The 17,432-nt window shown below is 48.4% G+C and overlaps 1 protein-coding gene across 1 annotated transcript in view; it reads right to left on the bottom strand.

Moving 5' to 3' along the window:
• Nucleotides 1-5,498: 5,498 nt before the first annotated feature.
• Nucleotides 5,499-17,432, bottom strand: part of PTK7 (protein tyrosine kinase 7 (inactive)) — a 59,625-nt gene continuing 47,691 nt past the window's right edge. Inside the window, exons 16-20 of the mRNA XM_016212737.2 lie at nucleotides 17,156-17,388; nucleotides 16,194-16,274; nucleotides 8,111-8,262; nucleotides 7,144-7,322; nucleotides 5,499-6,455 (exon numbers count right to left, since the gene is read on the bottom strand). Of these exons, the coding sequence (XP_016068223.1) occupies nucleotides 6,295-6,455; nucleotides 7,144-7,322; nucleotides 8,111-8,262; nucleotides 16,194-16,274; nucleotides 17,156-17,388 (806 nt within the window). The 3' untranslated portion in view covers nucleotides 5,499-6,294. The remainder of the gene's footprint in view (nucleotides 6,456-7,143; nucleotides 7,323-8,110; nucleotides 8,263-16,193; nucleotides 16,275-17,155; nucleotides 17,389-17,432) is intronic.

The following is a 17,432-nucleotide window of genomic DNA, read 5'->3' as shown; positions in this document are numbered from 1 at the left end:
ATCGGCTTCCCGGCTCAATCCGGCGCTCCCGCGGTTGCTAGTGCCGCTATCGCTGCCGCCGCCGCCGCTGCGAACCCGGGGCCCCTGCACGCCCGGGCCGACCTGGGCCCTCACTTTCTTGCCCCTGTGGCCCGGGTTGCCCCAGGCCGCGCGGAGCGCCCCCTATCCGTACGCTACGGCGGCGCGCCCGGCGGCCGTCAGCGTCCTCCCGGGGGCAGAAGCTGCTGGCCGCCGCGGGGACCGCGAGTGGAGGGGGCCGGGGCCACGCGCAGGCGGCGAGGGATCCCCCGACCCTTCCCCCCCATATAAAGAGATACAATGTTTCCTTTTATGGCGAGGCCGCTCCTTATATGGTGAGCCCCTGCGCCCCCGCCCCATTGGTCCACCGTTCCGGCACCTCCGCTCCCCATTGGCCCACAGGGGGCGCCTATTTGCATAAACATCTCGAACTCGCTGCAGTCATCCGGCGTCAGACCGCGACTCCGAAAGGGGAGGGGCCGACGTCTCTTAAAGAAACTGGAGTGAAGGTACGACTCCACCCCCCTGATCAGAGAGTGGTGGAAAGAATTGGGAGGGACCGGCGGAGATGAAACCTTGGAGGGGACTGGAGCGCAGTCTTGCAGCGGAGAGGGAGAGCCTTGGGAGCTCCGCGCTGGAAGGGCTGGTAACAAGCACTGGGGTAGTGCCTGAGTGTACTGTGCGGGTTGCAGTAAATGATATAATATAGCCCAAATTCCAACGGCAGTGCACGGATTGGAGCATTTACCCACGGCTTCCTGAGGGAGGCAAACTTACTGGCCGAGTAGTGGATCCCTGATGTCCAGACTGGTCGCCCCCCTCCTCACTCCGCTCCAACCTTTCCCCTCCCCCGACTTCCTTTCTCTTTCTCTTTACAAGGAGAGACACTTTCCCACCAGGCCTGCTCTCCGGTCCTCATTCTTCATCTTCTGTACTGGGGGAAGTCTTTGGCAGACGTACATCTGGAAAAGACTCGAGAGACCGTCTGCCTCCCCGTCCCAGATGGGGGCAGGGACGAGAGATGGAGATCCGTGAAGACTTCCAGCTGCGGGCTGGGATGGGGGAGGGGGTGGTCTCAGGGATAAAGGCCACCCCTCAGCCAGTGCAGAGGCCTGGGAAAAAGTGTAGCTGGGTAGAAAGTTTAGGCAAGCAAGCGCACACACACGCCCTTCTCTGGAAAGCCCACAGGAGACGAAAAGATTAGAACTAGGGTGCTGCAAAGGCCAGGTTCAGGGTCTGGTTCTGCACCTTAGCTCCAAGGCAGTGAAAATAGAAATTATTCAAATCTGAAATCTTTCTCTTCCTAGCCATGTGCCAAAACAAGTGTCTGGCTTCTCCAAACTTCATATTCCTCATTGCTGGTACCCATCCCGTGCGGTTCTTAATGCAGATTAAATGAGATAAAGATTAAAGCACAGAGTAAGTAAGTGGTAATTAATAGGAACTACCTGGGGCAATCACCGCATCCCTGGGATAAACATCCTCTTGTGTTTAATAGGATGGGAGAGAGTGATGATTCCTACCTTAAAAAGTTGTATTAAGCGGTAGTGAAATCAATTTAGTGTACTGCAACCAGCATTTAAAATAAATATCGCAAGAAGCAAGGGTAAAATATTGTTGCATAAAACTTGTGTTTGAATTATTTTGGGGTTGAACCATATAAAATTGCCTTTTATAGGTCAAGAAGGTGGGATAGTGTCATTCATATGGTTCAAAGTGTGTGTACTAGGTGATAATGTCAACTGCGTATCTTAGTCCCAAAACTGAGAAATACTGAAATAAAGTATGTTTGTGTTTTTGTGATGTGTGTATGTATGCATACACATACATATAAATATTAAAAACACGGACTCATTCACCAGACCCCTAAATAAAGGAATTAAGAGCCCTCCTGTTCCCCATTTCCCAATAGTTTTAAAGTCTCTTTTCCTAATTTAGTCTATACAACAGGTAGTTAAACATATGGAATGTGTCAGTTCAAGAGGAAGAACAGGTCAAATAGATAAATAGATTCCAGAAGGGCTTTGGGGGCCACAGATGGTGCTTGGGACTGCAAACTGTCTGAGCCGCAGTTTTACAACCAGAGTCCTGCGGTCCATTCCTGCCTGGCTTCTAAAGACTTTTCTGTGCAAGACCCCTAGTTTAGACACCCTCCACAGTGGCAACCCAGAAGACAACTGCTGCCTGCCACATCCACTGGGTAGCAACAGTTCTCAGCTTTCCTTCAAATAGGCTGCCCTCTCCCTGATTTCACCCAACCCCTGGGCCATTGCACACCAATGTTAGTACCACAGGCCCTTCACCTCCTTGGGATTGCTTCATCTTCATAGCCCTTTGTCACCACTGGGCAGGGGGGACCTATACCTACACTAAAACTGTTGGTTGATGTGGAGAAAGTCAAAATCAAAAACTGGTTCATAGATGTGTTTTATTTTTCAATTACAGTTTACATTCAATATTATTTTTAGTTTCAGGTGTACAGCATGGTGGTTAGACAATCATATACTTTACATCATGGTCCTCCCAAATAGATGTGTTTTGTTTGGATTATATAATATTTTAATATCAGATTTTACATAAAAATCTGAATATCCAGCCTGTCTCAAATAATTTGAAGTTTTAGCAACTCCAGGTCGACGTGCCCACAGGAGCATTACAGCCTAGAGCTGAGCTGAATGGTAGCCATGAAAGAGGCATCTGCTCTCAGGCTCACTATAGACCACACAGCCCACTGAGCTCAGATAAGTCCCGTCTGGCCTCTCCGGAATGTGAGTTTGGTGCTTCTCTGATAAGGCCAAAATCACAGTAGTCCCCTGGAGGATAGGAGCTCACATCCACCCCAGACCATGAAGCACCTCCAGAAGGGCACCAGAATTCCAGCCAGATCCCTTCATACCACACTGGAACACCCCGCTCTGATTTTGATCATTCAGAACAAAAATTAAGAGTGCTTTAAAAAATGTCATGAAAAATTACTGCCACTCTAGAGCTTTTCACTTAGAGTTAACCTTAACACTTGTATTCTTCACACAGAAGAAAAGAGGTGTCAATTGTGATGGCAGCATTAGAGGGAATGGAAAGGAAAAGAGGTCGTGAGTCAGTGTGCCTAGGAAAAGTCTGGAAAGCCATGCCCCAGACACTAATGTTTACCACTGGAGAGGACAAGAGGGACTAGCAGAGTGTGTCCCTTGCATTAGACAAGTCTGTACCACCTGACTTCTTCCATGATCAGAATTACTTTTATACAATTTTTTTCTCTTAAAACTAAGCAAAGATAGAAACGGGAAAGGTAGAATAAGTGGATTTTGGTGACAGGCTGCATAGGGAGGAGGTACAAAGAGAGGAGGACTCATGAGGGATTGAGATTTTAAATAAGGGTGACTATTCTCCAAACAGTGGTACCATTAATGGAAAGAGAGAACTTGGCTGGAGGAACAAGTTTGGGAGAGAAATTCCGTTTGGGTCCAGGGAAACAAGCAGAGGACAATGTCTTGTAAGAAACGGGGAGTGTGTGAGGTAGACACTGGAACTGCAGCTAATGCTTTGAGAACTGTCCACACTAAGGGCCAATTAAAGTTCATGATGTGAGATGAGGGGAGAATGTAGAGAGAGGAAGGCCAGGGGCAGAAATCGGAAAATAGCCTTCACTGGGGCAGGCAGAAGGAGGAAGCCTCAGCCAGGGTTGGAGAAGGCCTAGTCAGAGAAGGTAGACATGGCATACCACCACCAAAGTCAAGAGAGGAAAGTCTGGAAAGGCAGATGTGGCCAGCAATGTTAGCCGCTGCTGAATGGTCAAGAAAGACCAGGAGTGAGAAAAGGATTAGTGTTCAATGGCCTTCTCAATACTTCTGAGTGCATTTTTACATGGCAATCAGTGGGGATTTAGGTTTTTGCTCCCAATTCTTCACACCCTGTGTTGGAATTAAGACATCCACATCCTTTGCCATGTCACTTTGCAGAACCTACTACTGCTTCTGGGTTTCGGCATGTGATGTGCTTTGGCCAATAAAATGTTAATGGACTTGTGGCTTTAAATGTGCTTACATGACCTGGCTTGATCTCTTGTGCTCCTGCTACTACATGAGAACATGCTCTGGGACCAGCAGGGTAGACCCAAACCAGTCCTACAGCCTAGAGCCAAGCCCAGCTGAACTCCGCTAGGTCCAACCAAGATCAACTGAACCTTAACAACCTTCAGATCCATGAGGGAGAAAAATGAATTGCTGTTGTAAGTGACTGAGATTTGGGGGGTTATTAAGCAGGATCACCATCCAATAGAGGACTAACAACATAACCCAGTATACACAAACGTATCAAATATTACCAAAAAACTTTGTAAAAGGTAGTTTCTATCATGTTTCATATTTTTAAAATGCTAGTTGTAACACACAGCTTGAAAAACACTGCTCTAGGGCCCACTTGGTTGAGTGTCGTCCCATGCACCAAGAGTTCACCAGTTAAGTCCCGGTCAGAGCACATGCCTGGGGATGTATGGGCTCAATCCCCAGTAGGGGGCGTGCAGGAGGCAGCTGATGGATGTTTTTCTCTCTCTCCCTCTTCCTTCCTCTCTCTTTAAAATCAACAGAAACTATTTTTTTAAAAGGAACATGGGCCTTACCAAAAAAACACCCCCCAAAAAACACTGCTCTAGAGAAATTGTTCTTGGGGTTTTTTTTTTCACTCCAACACACCTGTGGGATGTAACACACTGTACATCAACAAACAAGTGGCTCAATTACTAGCTGTGAGACCTTGGGGAAACTGTCTGGCCTCCCTGAGCCTGTTTCCTGATCTGTGAAATGTGAACAATAACATCTGGCTATCAGCAGTTGCAAATTAAATGAGATGATGCATGTTAAGTGCGTAGCGAAGTGACTGGCATTTTCATTACTGAGGAGTGTGGTGAGGAACAGAATGAACTAGAACAATTTCAGAGTTAAGGACTTGTTTCTTTAGGATGGGGAACTGGGCTGAATTTACTGACTGGAAGTAAGGAACAATATAACTGATGACACAGGTCTATGTAAAGACGAGGCAGGAATCAAATCAGCTGAGGGCCCTGGAGTAATGAGAAATCGAGCATCACCTCTGCTCACTGCTATCCACTCCATCTCCCTCCTAGAGTCGTAAAGGGATTCAAAGACCTGAATCTGTCATTACTTACTCCTCCAACCCTACTCTAACTTGTCCGCCCTCACACTTCCACCCTCCCCACCTGAGCATGAGGACTAGGACAACCAGCAGCGTAAGTAGTTGGCAGTCAGAGAGCAACACAGGGTCCCATGGACAAGAGGTGGCCTTGCCTTCTGAGCCCACGTTCTCAACTGCTCCACAAACCAGAGAGAAGAACCAGTGTCTGCCAGTTATTCCTGTCCAAGCCTCACCAGACTCCATGAAGGCACATGGGCCCCTTCTGATAAGTAAGGGAAGATGGGACATGATTCATGGGCAACGGGCAGAAAATGAGCATCAGAAGCAGGTTGTAAAAAAGGCTTCTTTATTGAGAGCAGCGAGTGTAAAAAAAAAACAAAACAAACAACAATAAAGGTGTGAGGCAGGGGTGGCCCCCCTGTCCCCATCTCCTCCAGGGCACACCCCTCCCTTCCATGCCCACCCACCCCACGCTGCAAGTACATACAAAAGCCGCCCATGGTGCATACAAAAAGGGCGGGTTATATAGTGTCAAAAGCTCCTGAAACTCCTTCATCTGCCAGGCACTTAGGATGAGGAAAGGAGAGAAGGGTGGGGAGGAGGCCTGGGTCTGGGTCAGCGTGCACAAGTCCATGTGGAGAGGATGCACTGGCTGTGTCTGGCACGGACCCCGAGGTGAGCCCCGTAGGCCAGAACTACCCAGGAATTTGAGTATATTAGGGAACGCCCCTCAAACCCAGCTCATCTGCAGCCTAGCCCTCCCCGCGCAAAGTTAGCAGGTGAGTGGCAGAACTAGACCTGGTCAAGGGGCAGAGACCCAGGCCAGAAATTGGGGTTACCTGAGGCACCCACACTGTCCCTGATGGGAGGAGGGGTGGCAGAAAAAGCTGCCCAGCCCAAGGCCCTAGTCACCAGTCTGGGTCCGAATCAGCCTCCCCAAGGGCTGAGGGTGAGAAAGAGGAGGAGATCCCAGGCCCTGCCCAAACCTCAGCAGTGCCTATGGTGCCAGGGCGGGGCCCGTAGGCCAAGGAGGACAGGGATCTTGCCCATCATGCTGCAGGCACCCGTCAAGAGGTCCTCCCCTGCCCATGCCATCCTGAGGCACAGCCTGCCTGGGCTCCCTCCTCATGGCTTGCTGTCTGCAGGGCTGTCTCCCAGGGTGTTGGCAATCTCACTGAAGGAGGGCCTGTCCTTGGGGCTGAGGGCCCAGCAGCGTTGCATCAGCCGGTAGAGCTTGGAAGGGCAGCCCTCAGGCTGTGGGAGTCTGGCCTTCCCAGCCTGCAAGTCTGCAGAAAATGGTGGGAGGAGTATTAGTCAAACTTTTAACCACCTGTTCAACAATGTGTGGAGCCTGCAGTTCCCATAAGCAGCCATTGGAGGGCAACCTGGGGTGGGGGTCACTGGCCAGGGGTGGGTGGGCACCGACTCAGGGAGTACACTGGAAGTATCTTGCAACCAAAGGGGTAACTCCCCTGGCCCCAGCTCCGTCGGGCTAGTGGGGGCAAGGTCCACACAGCACAGGAGGCAACCAATGCATGGGGGCTGAAGTGGGGTCAACAGGCAGCTATCAGTGGCTAGAGTGGACACTACAGGCAAGGGCTCTTTACCAACCAGTATGAAAGTGTTTCAGGCCCGGCAGGGCGTGGCTCAGCGGTTGAGCGTTGACCTAGGATCCCGGCGATCAGGGTTCGATTCCCGGTCAGGGCACATGCCCGGGTTGTGGGCTCGATCAATGACTCTCTCATCATTGATGTTTCTATCTCTCTCTCCCCCTCGTCTTTCCTCTCTTTGAAATCAATAAAGATATATTAAAAAAAAAAAAAAAGTGTTTCAGTATTTCAACTGGAGTGGCCATATCTGTGTACCTGCTATAACCAGCCCTGAGGGAGGCAGGCTGAGCTGGCCCTGGGACCTTGAGCAAACCCTCCACCTGGAAAACACGTGGAATGATCCCTTGGAAACAAAGCTACCTACCTGCCAGCACCTCATCATCGGCCTGCCCACCATGGGGCATCTCTCCATGGGTGAACACTTCCCACATCAGCACTCCGAAGGCCCAGACATCAGACTTGGTGGAGAAGTCACCCTCCAGGATGGCCTCAGGGGACATCCAGCGCAGAGGCACCCAAGCCTGGCGGAAGTGGTAGTACTCACTGCAGAAGAAAACCACACGTGGGGGTGAAGGTGGGGCCTCTGCGGCTCATGGGGTAGGGTAGGGTGGATCTGGGTGAGGGACACATCCTTCATCCCAGGCCTGTGCCTCATACCTGAGCTAGAACCCAACTTTTCTACGTCAAGGCACTCAGAGAAATTGGTAACACACGTATACTGGATGAAATTTGGAGGCACCAACATGGGGTCTCGTGGTTAAAAATTCTGTTAAGAATCAAACTTTGCCTAAATTTTAATATGAAAACAAAAAGCTAATAATCACACATACTTTCAGTATTGGTTTAAAAAGTGTGAAAAAGGAGAACACGTTAAATGGCAAGAAAATCTAAAAATCTTTAGTGATAATTCAATCATGACTAAAGCAATAATCAGATGAACTGGGGTGACTCAAGGGGAAGTTCCCAGGTGCTATATAGGGATGGGCATTCCAGATCATCTCTGGCTGCGGTGCTGAGCTTCAAGTCTTAGGCTTCAAAATAACAATTAGTGAATCTAGGAAGTTACAGAGGGAACCATACAAATAGTTGTTATATATAAACTGTTATAAAATGTAACTAGTTATTTTTAAAAGGTTTACAATTTTTTATCACTGGAGAAAACTTATGAGCAGCAAGGACCTATGCCCCAATGGCTGGGACACCTGCTGCACCTCTGGAGAGAGGAAAGAAATCTCTGCTCCTTTCCGGGCTCTTCAGCTTTAAACTAAGCAGAGACTAAGCCTCCCACATCTGCCCTCCACTCCTCACCACCACGCCCCATATCGTTCTACCTGTTGTACACGTCCTTGCTGAGTCCCAGGGCCGACACCTTCACCTGTCTCTGGGCGCTGACCAGGCAGTTGCGAGCAGCCAGGTCCTTGTGCACAAAACGGTTGTTGGATAGGTGCTCCATGCCCAGGGCCACCTGCGTGCACAGGGCCACCTGAAGCAAGAAAGGGGCTGGTCAGAGCACCCAGGTCTAGGGGAGCAAAGTGACCGCCCCCAACACAACCCTTGGCAGGGTCTCAAGGCCATCAGTGTGATGCTTAGGAAGCCCAAAAGCAAAGCCACAATAGCTTCAGTTTCCTTCTCTGTAAAATGGGAATGACAGTGCATGCTTCACTGGGCTGTTGGAAAAATGGAATTAAAATAAATTAAGCTCTTGGAACCACTTGGACACACAGCAGGTGCTAGATGGGTGAGTGGCACATGGGTGGGGAGAACACATAGTAACCACTTGTGAGAAATAACTGGGCAGTAATCATAGCTTATATCTTTATGGGTTGTTCCTTTTCCTTTTTACTTCAAAATTACATATTTTCTATTAATTGTATATAAAAAACAAAACAAACAAAATATGTAAAATGTGTGTGTTTTGTGTGTATGAATGCATACGAACACATCACACAAAACACACGCATTACTGGCCGCCTCCAAAGAAAGGAGCTGGGAGCTAGAGAGAAAGTAGGACAACTTTTGCTTTATACCTTTTAAGTGGTAAACTACATGTAGGAAAGCTCATCAAATATATGTGCACTTTCACAAATAATCATGAAGCTCACACCCAGGTAACAATAACTAAGTTAAAAAAAATAAAACCAAGCACCCCAGAAACCCCTCAGGACCCCTTCACCATACATTCTCCCTCCCATCCAGAAGTAACCACTATCCTGACTTTATGGTAATAATTCCTTGGCTTTTGTTTCTGGTTTTACCATTACACTTATGTTCCTCAACAATGTAATTCAGTTTTGCCCATTTGGGAACCAGATAAAGCTGGAAGCATAAAAAATGTGTACTCTTTTGTACCGATTCTTTCATTCAGCATTGAGATTAATCTTTTTTTTTGGGGGGGGGGGGTGTACCATTGTACTGAGTTTTCATCCTGAATACACTATAATTTATTCATTTTCATGCCAATGGATATTTGGATTTTTTTTTTCCAGCTTTGGAACAGTGCTGCTATGATCATTCTTATGGGTGTACACATGTATGAATTTCTTTAAGATTCCTAGGTGTGGGGTCATGGTCTATGAGTATCTCTAGCTCTATAAAATAATAACAAACACTTTTCCAAAGTATAGGAGTTAAAAATTTACTTCACTGATTCCCATTTTAAATTTTTGAGCCATGTGAATACGTTATAGAAAATACCTTATAGAACATATTGAATGTAATTATAATTAAGTTATATTGACATTTTTAAAGTATATATCAATACAATGAACAAATATTAATTGAGCATCTACTATACATCATACACAGCTGGGTGCTGGTGAAATATAGCAGACTGGTAAGACAGGGCTCCCAGTGAGAGGACAGTCTAAAAGGAAGACAAGAATTATACCTGCAGAAGGCTGCCACCACCAGGGAGAAGGTGCTCCATGCTAAGCAGAGGTAAAATTGGAGCATCAGGAGAGCATGTGTAAAGACCCAAGGCCCCTAGGCCTCTGTCACCTTATCCAAACCTTGGGAGCAACAACCACTGAGGGACACAGGAGACCTGTAGTGTTTCTTTGCACATAAAAACAAAGCAATGCAAAGAGATCCCCGTGGCCTGTGGAAGATTACTTAACAAGTTATAGGACATACAGACTCATCTCAGGATCCATAAGGGGGAAGTCATCCATCACATAAATGCAGTCATAGAGAGATGAAGGTAAGAAAGGGGCCAAAAACCAGTGTCACTGGTCACCAAGGAAACATAAGCCAAGACTCAATGAGATACCATTTTACACGTCTGATGGCAAAAGGTCAAAAGTCTGCCTCCACCTTATCTCTAGTGGTCAAGAAAATACATAAAATATAATACACATACGTATTAAGAGAATGAGAAAGCCAGCATGAAAACTGAATCTGGGTAAAGGGTTTGTAGGAACTCCCTGAGCTTTCCTTACACTCTTTTAAGTTTGAAGTATCAAAATAAAAACTTACCAAACACACACACAAACACACACGACCCATACGTACATTAAAAAATAACTAAGTGCGCAGCCGGGCGTGGCTCAGCGGTTGAGCATCAACCTAGGATCCAAGAGATCGGGGTTCGATTCCTGGTCAGGGCACATGCCCGGGTTGCGGGCTGCAGCCGTCACTGATGTTTCTGTCTCTCTCTCTCTCTCCCTCTCCCTTCCTCTCTCTGAAATCAGTAAAGATATATTTAAAAATAAATAAATAAGTAAATGAATAAATAATAAAAAATAACTAAGTAAGTAAAAGCAGCCCATATGTGAACCAATAATGAGTAGGCTGTGGATTATCCAAAGGTTATGGTTAATATGACTCTATGTTCCTGAAGTTCAAAGAGGAATAAAGTGAAAGGGTGTGGTGGAGGGGCTGCTGCCAAGTTACCTAGTGCAAGGAAATCATCCCATCTGAGACTGGAACAGGAACACTTGTTGAGTACCTACTGTGTGCTGACCCCTGAGCGAGGCAGCTGTCTCTCCTATTTGCACTGTGAGGTGGGGCTCATTTTCAGCCCTGACCATGATCCCATCCAAGGCTTTATACCCAGCCTGACACCAAAGCCTGGCTCTTTCCTTAATACCACAGCTGCCTCTTCTGGGCCACATCACTGATGTAGGGGGCACAGGAAGGGCTATCTGCTCGGCAGTGAACCCGGAGGTGGGGTATTGGCCTCAGCATGGTCGTTAAGCGTCGCTGGCTGGCTCTGAGCAGCTTCACCAGCCTGACTCCTGGGGTCACAGGAAGACCAGAAGAGGAGCCAAGCCAGACACTGGGAAAGGGGTCACTCCAAAGACAGATCTTCTCAGCCTATGTGTACTGGCCAGTGACATCCCTGCTGGCGCCACTGCCTCCAATGGTTGTTAGCTAACTGTGGTCACAACCTATTAGTATGTCATGAAACAAATTTAGTGAATCTAAACCAGCATTAAAAAAATGGAACATTGCCCTGGTCGGTGTGGCTCAGTCAGTTGAGTGTCGTCACATGCACCAAAAGGTCACACCGGTTCAATTCCTGGTCAGGGCACATGCCCAAGGTTGCTGGTTCAGTCCCTGGTCAGGACACAAAAGGCAACTAATCGATGTTCCTATCCCTCTTCCTCCCTCTCCCTTCCCCTTCTCTCTAAAAACCAATAAAAACGTATTTAAAAAAAATAGAACAGAGCCCGGCCGGGCGTGGCTCAGCGGTTGAGCATCAACCTAGGATCCAGGAGATTGGGGTTCGATTCCCAGTCAGGGCACATGCCTTGGTTGTGGGCTAGGCAGCCGATCAATGACTCATCATTGATGTTTCTATCTCTCTCTCTCCCCCTCCTTTCCTCTCTCTGAAATCAATAAAGATACGTTTAAAAAAAAAAAAAATAGAACAGAGAATATCAGACTGCATTACTTAGTAAGGATATCATTCATAACATTTTTTGTTTTTAAAATATATAACCATGCCGATGTTGTTGGGTTGTGGTGCAAAATGTTCTTTTTTGCTACTGTGGGTCTCAGTCAAAAAAAGTTTAAAGAACAATGGTCTAAACCTGTGCTGTCCAAAACAGTAGTTCCTAGCCCCATGTGGCTATTTAAGTTAACTAAAACTTAATAAAATTAAAATTCCATTTCTCAGTGGTCCTAGCCACATTCTAAGTGCTCAGAGCCACATGGGGCTAGTGACTACCCCATTGGACAGCAGTAGATATGGAACATTTCCATCATTGCAGTAAGTTCTATTAGAAGCACTGATACAACCACCACCACCAAACTAGACCCACCTACACGGCCAACATATTGACAGACACTGCCTTTGCAGAGGCACTCGCTAAACAAAGGACACAATCAAGTGTTGGGGAAAATCTCATCTTCTTGGTACATTTTCTTTATCAAAAGTGAAGATACAGCCCTGGCTGGTATTGCACAGCGGTTAGAGCGTCAGCCCACGCACCAAAGGGTCGCGGGTTCAATTTCCAGTCAAGGGCACATTACCTGAGTTTTGGGTTCACTTCCCACCCCCAGTCCAGACACATGCGTGAGGCAACCAGTCGATGTATCTCTCTCACATCAATGTTTCTCTCTCTCTCTCTCTCTCTCTTCTCCCCCCTCTCTCCTTTCCATTCTCTCTGAAAAGCAATTGAAAAAATATCCTCAGGCCCAGCTGGCGTGCCTCAATGGCTGAGTGTCAACCTACGAACCTGCAGATCACAGTTCGATTCCTGGTCAGAGCACATGCCCGGGTTTTGGGCTCAATCCCCAGTAGGGGGCGTGCAGGAGGCAGCCGATCAATGACTCATCATTTATATTTCTCTCTCTCTCCCTCTCCCTTCCTCTCTCTCTGAAATCAATAAAAACATTAAAAAGAAATAAAAAATATCCTAAGGTTAGGATTAAAAAATAGTAAGACACAAAATCTCCAGATAGCTTCCAACCAAATGTGTGTAACCAGAGAGGAGATTTAAAGAAGTCAGGTGAACAGGTCTACCAGGATTACTGAGCTCTCCCTGGGTACAGAGCCCTGCACTGCTGTCTCCAAGGAAAAGTAGAAGCCACATGCCCAAAACAGTCCCCAGATTGCCATCCACAGAATGCCCCAAGTGCCACTGGTAGTAAAAGGGCCAGATGACCACTGAAGGAGGCATCATAAGTGAAAAGACTCTACTTCAAGCTTCAAAACCCCAGAGCATTGCTCAGCCCTGCCTGGTTATCTGTAAATTGCAGACAAAGGCTTCTGTAATGTGCCCTCATCACACTTGTCCTTCCCCTCAGCCTCCTCTCAATCTGCTACTAGTCAAAGAAACAGAAGAGAGTGGACTTGGCATGGTGACTAACTTGCTATCGTTCCAGAGAGGCAGTGCTTCTGGAAATACTGGCTATGTGAGGACAGCAAAAGGGAATTCTGTTAGACCCAAGCCAATTAAGTGTTTCCTTACTGCTGGGCAAGCCGCCATCAGATGGCCACAGGATTAATTTTCAAATACTGTTATAAAGACCAGGCCCACCCCTTCCTTTCCAACTTGAACACTCTACAGGCTTGCTCAGGCTCTAGCTAACCCACTGTGACACTACTGTGTTCGTCTCACAATAGGCTTCCTGTGTCCTTCCACACGTCCCGGCATCTGACTGCATAAAGCACTGTCCACCAGGTGTGCTACGCTGACCCTGCTTCTCGCCCTGTCATTAGCTTGTAGGTGACCCACTGAGAAATCACAGGTTACAGTTCTCCGACTTTAAAATCTCCATCATCTTATCAGCTACTCTAACAAGCATTACCTACAATTATGCCACCATCCAGGGATGGTGTCTGATTTCTATCACTATCCCATTGCTATCCTGAAGTCCTCCTGGGGCTCCCCCCCCAACCCACCCACACCACGTATGGCACCCTGGTTCCAGCTCTAGCTGGCCAGGGAGCACCCTGCCTACCACTCCATCTCCCATTAAAAACTTAACTCTTCCTCCTTCCATTCCCCCAGGACATTTAGGTATATAAATTAACACAGCAGCTCACTAAATATTAGCACAAGAAAGTATCTACAAGTCTTAGTATATATTTCCTAGGAATTGTCGCTTTCATGGAATCCCCCAAAAGCGGCATTTTTTAAACTACTGACTGATGCCCGGCCAGGCGTGGCTCAGCAGTTGAGCATTGACCTAGGATCCAGGCGATGGGGTTCGATTTCCCGGTCAGGGCACATGTCTGGGTTGCAGGCTCGATCGATGACTCTCTCATCATGGATGTTTCTCTCTCTCTCTCTCTCCCTCTCCTTTCCTCTCTCTGAAATCAATAAAGATATTTAAAAAAATAAAAAATAAACTACTGACTGAGACCCACATAGGTCTCAAAACCAGTTTTGTGGGTTAACATTTCAAAACCACTGACAAGGACTCCCTGAACTTTAATGAGCTTACAAATCAGCTGAAAAGGTTGTTTGAAAAATGCAGGTCCTCAGACCCCACTTTCAGATTTTCTGATTCCCTCAGTCTGAGTAGTGAGGTATGGTCCAGAAATCTCTTTTTTTTTTTTAGCAATCCCACCCCCACCAGATACAGACTACTGTCCTTAAGAGAGTATGGAATCCAACTTATTGAAGTTCCGCCATCAAATTTAATATGCTCTGTCAAAAACGTGTGGGAGAAGGTGGTGATGACTTTCAGTCAAATACAGTCCCTCAGGTCATGTGCCAGAGGCAACCAACTTCCTACCAGCCTATGTCCCTGTCCCAGCCACAGAAACCTACCTTGAGTCCCCTCTCCCCCGAATCCATCCCCTTCCTGCCATTCAGCTACTTCCTGACCTTGAGAACTGAACTCAAATGGCTTTCTCTACCAGGAAACCTTCTTTGTTGACCACGAGTATCTGTCCACCTGAAGGAAGTGGACGTCTTCAACACCTTAGTTTATGCCTCTCACTAACTTTCTGTGTCATACCTGAGGTCTGTACGGCATATGCATCCTCATTTACCAAAGCACCCCCACTAAAGCCTAAGTGTCCCAACGATGCCTGCCAGTTTCCATTTTACACCCCCAAGGGCCCTCGGGGCAATGGGTGGCTCAGTAAAGACTCACTGGCTCCATGCATGTCCTGATTTGTGAGCTCTGGGGTCCTGATGTCCCACCGAGCTGGAGCAGCATGTCCTGTCCTATGGCTTCTCAGAATGAAGGCAGGGGTGAGGTGTCAAGAAGCTAGCTCTGGCTGACCTGGGGCCAGATCACCTGCTCTGTCTGGGCCTTACTAAATTCACTTGTGATGGAAGGTCAGCCTGAAGAGCACTGAGCCACTTCCCTAAAGAGATCAAGGGCAGCCAGGGTCCCACTCACCTCACTAATCAACCAGCCACACCTTTCTGAACTGCCTTGAGTCTGTTACCTGAGTCAGCCTATAAGGCAGGGAACAGTCACCTGGAAGGGTGGTAGCAGTCAATGTCTATCTACCTGCCCTGAGCTTTGATTGGGATTAATGAGGTGACTTCACTGTCAGCTTGGAAGCAGAGTACCCAGTCACATGGGAGAAGGTGGCTCCATTTCAGAGGAAAGGGAGAAGGCTGTGGACAGGAAGAGCTGGGCTGCAGAAGGGCTCATCTGCTGTGGGCAGGGGAGCAGGCAAGCTTTCCCTTCACTGTCTCAGTCAAGGTCTGCTCCCCCATGGGGCTCCAGCCAGGGCTTGGTGCCCAGAACAACCCTCTGCCCTGAAGGTAGGAGAACAGGAAGGAAAGGCTATACAGCAACAGCCAAATTGAGAGTGAAAGCGTGAAAACCACAGTGGGTGAAACACTGGCAACCCACTCACAGAAGTTTCCATACTCGGAGCTTGAGAAACATACTCAGGGACATGCCCAGCAAAGCAGGAGCCCAAAACTCAGGCTGCTCGCTGCTGCTCCTCCACCTCCCTGCTCCCTGCTGCTCCAGCTCCCTGCCCCCCTCTGCTCCTCCACCTCCCTGCTGCTCCAGCTCCCTGCTCCCCTCTGCTCCTCCACCTCCCTGCTCCCTGCTGCTTTTCCACCTCAGGGCTCCCTGCTGCTCCTCCAGCACAGCACTACCTGCTTGCACCTCTACCTCACTGCTCCCAGCTGCTCCTCCAGTTAAACACTCCCTGCTGCTCCTCTACCTCCAGGTAAACGCTCCCTACACAGGACTAATGTCCTGCTCCAGCGGCAAAAACAAAAGGCAGCTCTTCTATATGAAGATAACACAGCAATTCAAAGCCACTTTTAGGCTATGTGACTGGACAAGTCACTTAACCTCTTAAACCTCAGTTTTCTCATCCACAAAATGTAGACGGTGACACGTTAAGATGATTATTGTAATCACTGAGATAACACATGCAAAGTACGTACCATAGGGCCTGGCCCTCAAGGAGCACTCAACTAGCAGTACCTCCTACAAGAACTGCCCTTGCTCCTGGCCCACCCCGGGAACCTCTCTCCTCACCTTCTGCTTAGTGCTGAGGGGCTGTGACTTCAATTTTTCATCCTTGGTCTTAGAAATCCTCAGGAACTGTTTGAGGTCTCCCTGAGGGAAAAGCAAAAGTTTGTGTCATGTCAGAGCAAGCAGGTGCTCACAGGGTGCCTGACTGGCAGATGCTGAGAAGCCCTGACGTGAATTCCCACTCCAGCCTGCACCCGCAGCCTCTGGAAGCTGTCAGTCAGAAAGGAAGGACTGTCATATCCACCCTCAGAGGAGCCCCCAGACAGAAGATGTCAAAGCCCCTGCTCTCAAGGAGCCAAGAAGAAAAACAGCAGTCCCTACTGACCCCTGTTCTCCAGGGATTTATTACCTAATAGACATAAACAAACAGGGGGGACACCAGCATCAGAAACATACACAAAGCACTCATAAACACTTCCAATGGGAACATGAAGGATTATTCCTCCCCTTCCTGTCCAGAGCTGGGGGTTAGACAGCAGCATTTTGAGGACTGGAGGATGTTAGGCATAGGTCAGTTGAGGAATGAAAGCAAGGGGCAGATCTGGGCATGACAAATGGGGTGGAAAGAAAAGGCTGGTGACTGGGCCAACACTGGTGCCTCACACAGGGAGGATGGGAAGGAAGGAAAGCAGGGTGACAAGCCCCAGGGAAAAAGAAAAGTAACCACAGAAAACCAGAGTCGAGGAACAAGCTCTGGAAAGTATCCAGGCCGTGTGCAGAGTGAGAGGCCGGGAAGAACTTAGGACACAGGGCTGGCAGAGGGGATGCTTGTCAAAGGAGGGCAGGTGTCAAAGGGGTACAGGGGGCCAAAGGGGCGGGTGGTGCAGAGGTGGAGCATCTCAAGGTGGCAACAGCAGGCAAGGAGCAAGCCGAGGTCTCAACTAAGACCACATGAGGCTCCCATGGTTCCCTCCATTAGGACACTGCCCTGCCCAAGATACCCTGGTCCCCTGCCAGCAGCATACCAGGTCCACATACTCCAGCACCATGTAGTGGGGCTCGGCCTCTCGACACAGCCCCAGTAGCCGCACCACATTGGCATGGTTCAGCTTCCCGAACATCTCGAACTCCCTTCGGAAGTCCAGCTGCTGCTGCTCATCCCGGCTCTGCAGGCTCTTCACAAGCACCAGGGTCTCTGCCACACCCTCCTCCAAGCCCTGGGCCTTCGCCAAGAACACCTCTCCAAACTCGCTTTTCCCTGTGGGTATAGATCTGAGTCAGCCAGCTGCCTGCACCCAAGCA

The sequence above is a fragment of the Miniopterus natalensis genome, chromosome 5 (assembly GCF_054644295.1).
Source record: "Miniopterus natalensis isolate mMinNat1 chromosome 5, mMinNat1.hap1, whole genome shotgun sequence".
Classification (NCBI taxonomy): domain Eukaryota; kingdom Metazoa; phylum Chordata; class Mammalia; order Chiroptera; family Miniopteridae; genus Miniopterus; species Miniopterus natalensis.
Note: the sequence above shows the minus strand (reverse complement) of the source record. Positions and strands in the feature narration are given on the sequence as shown.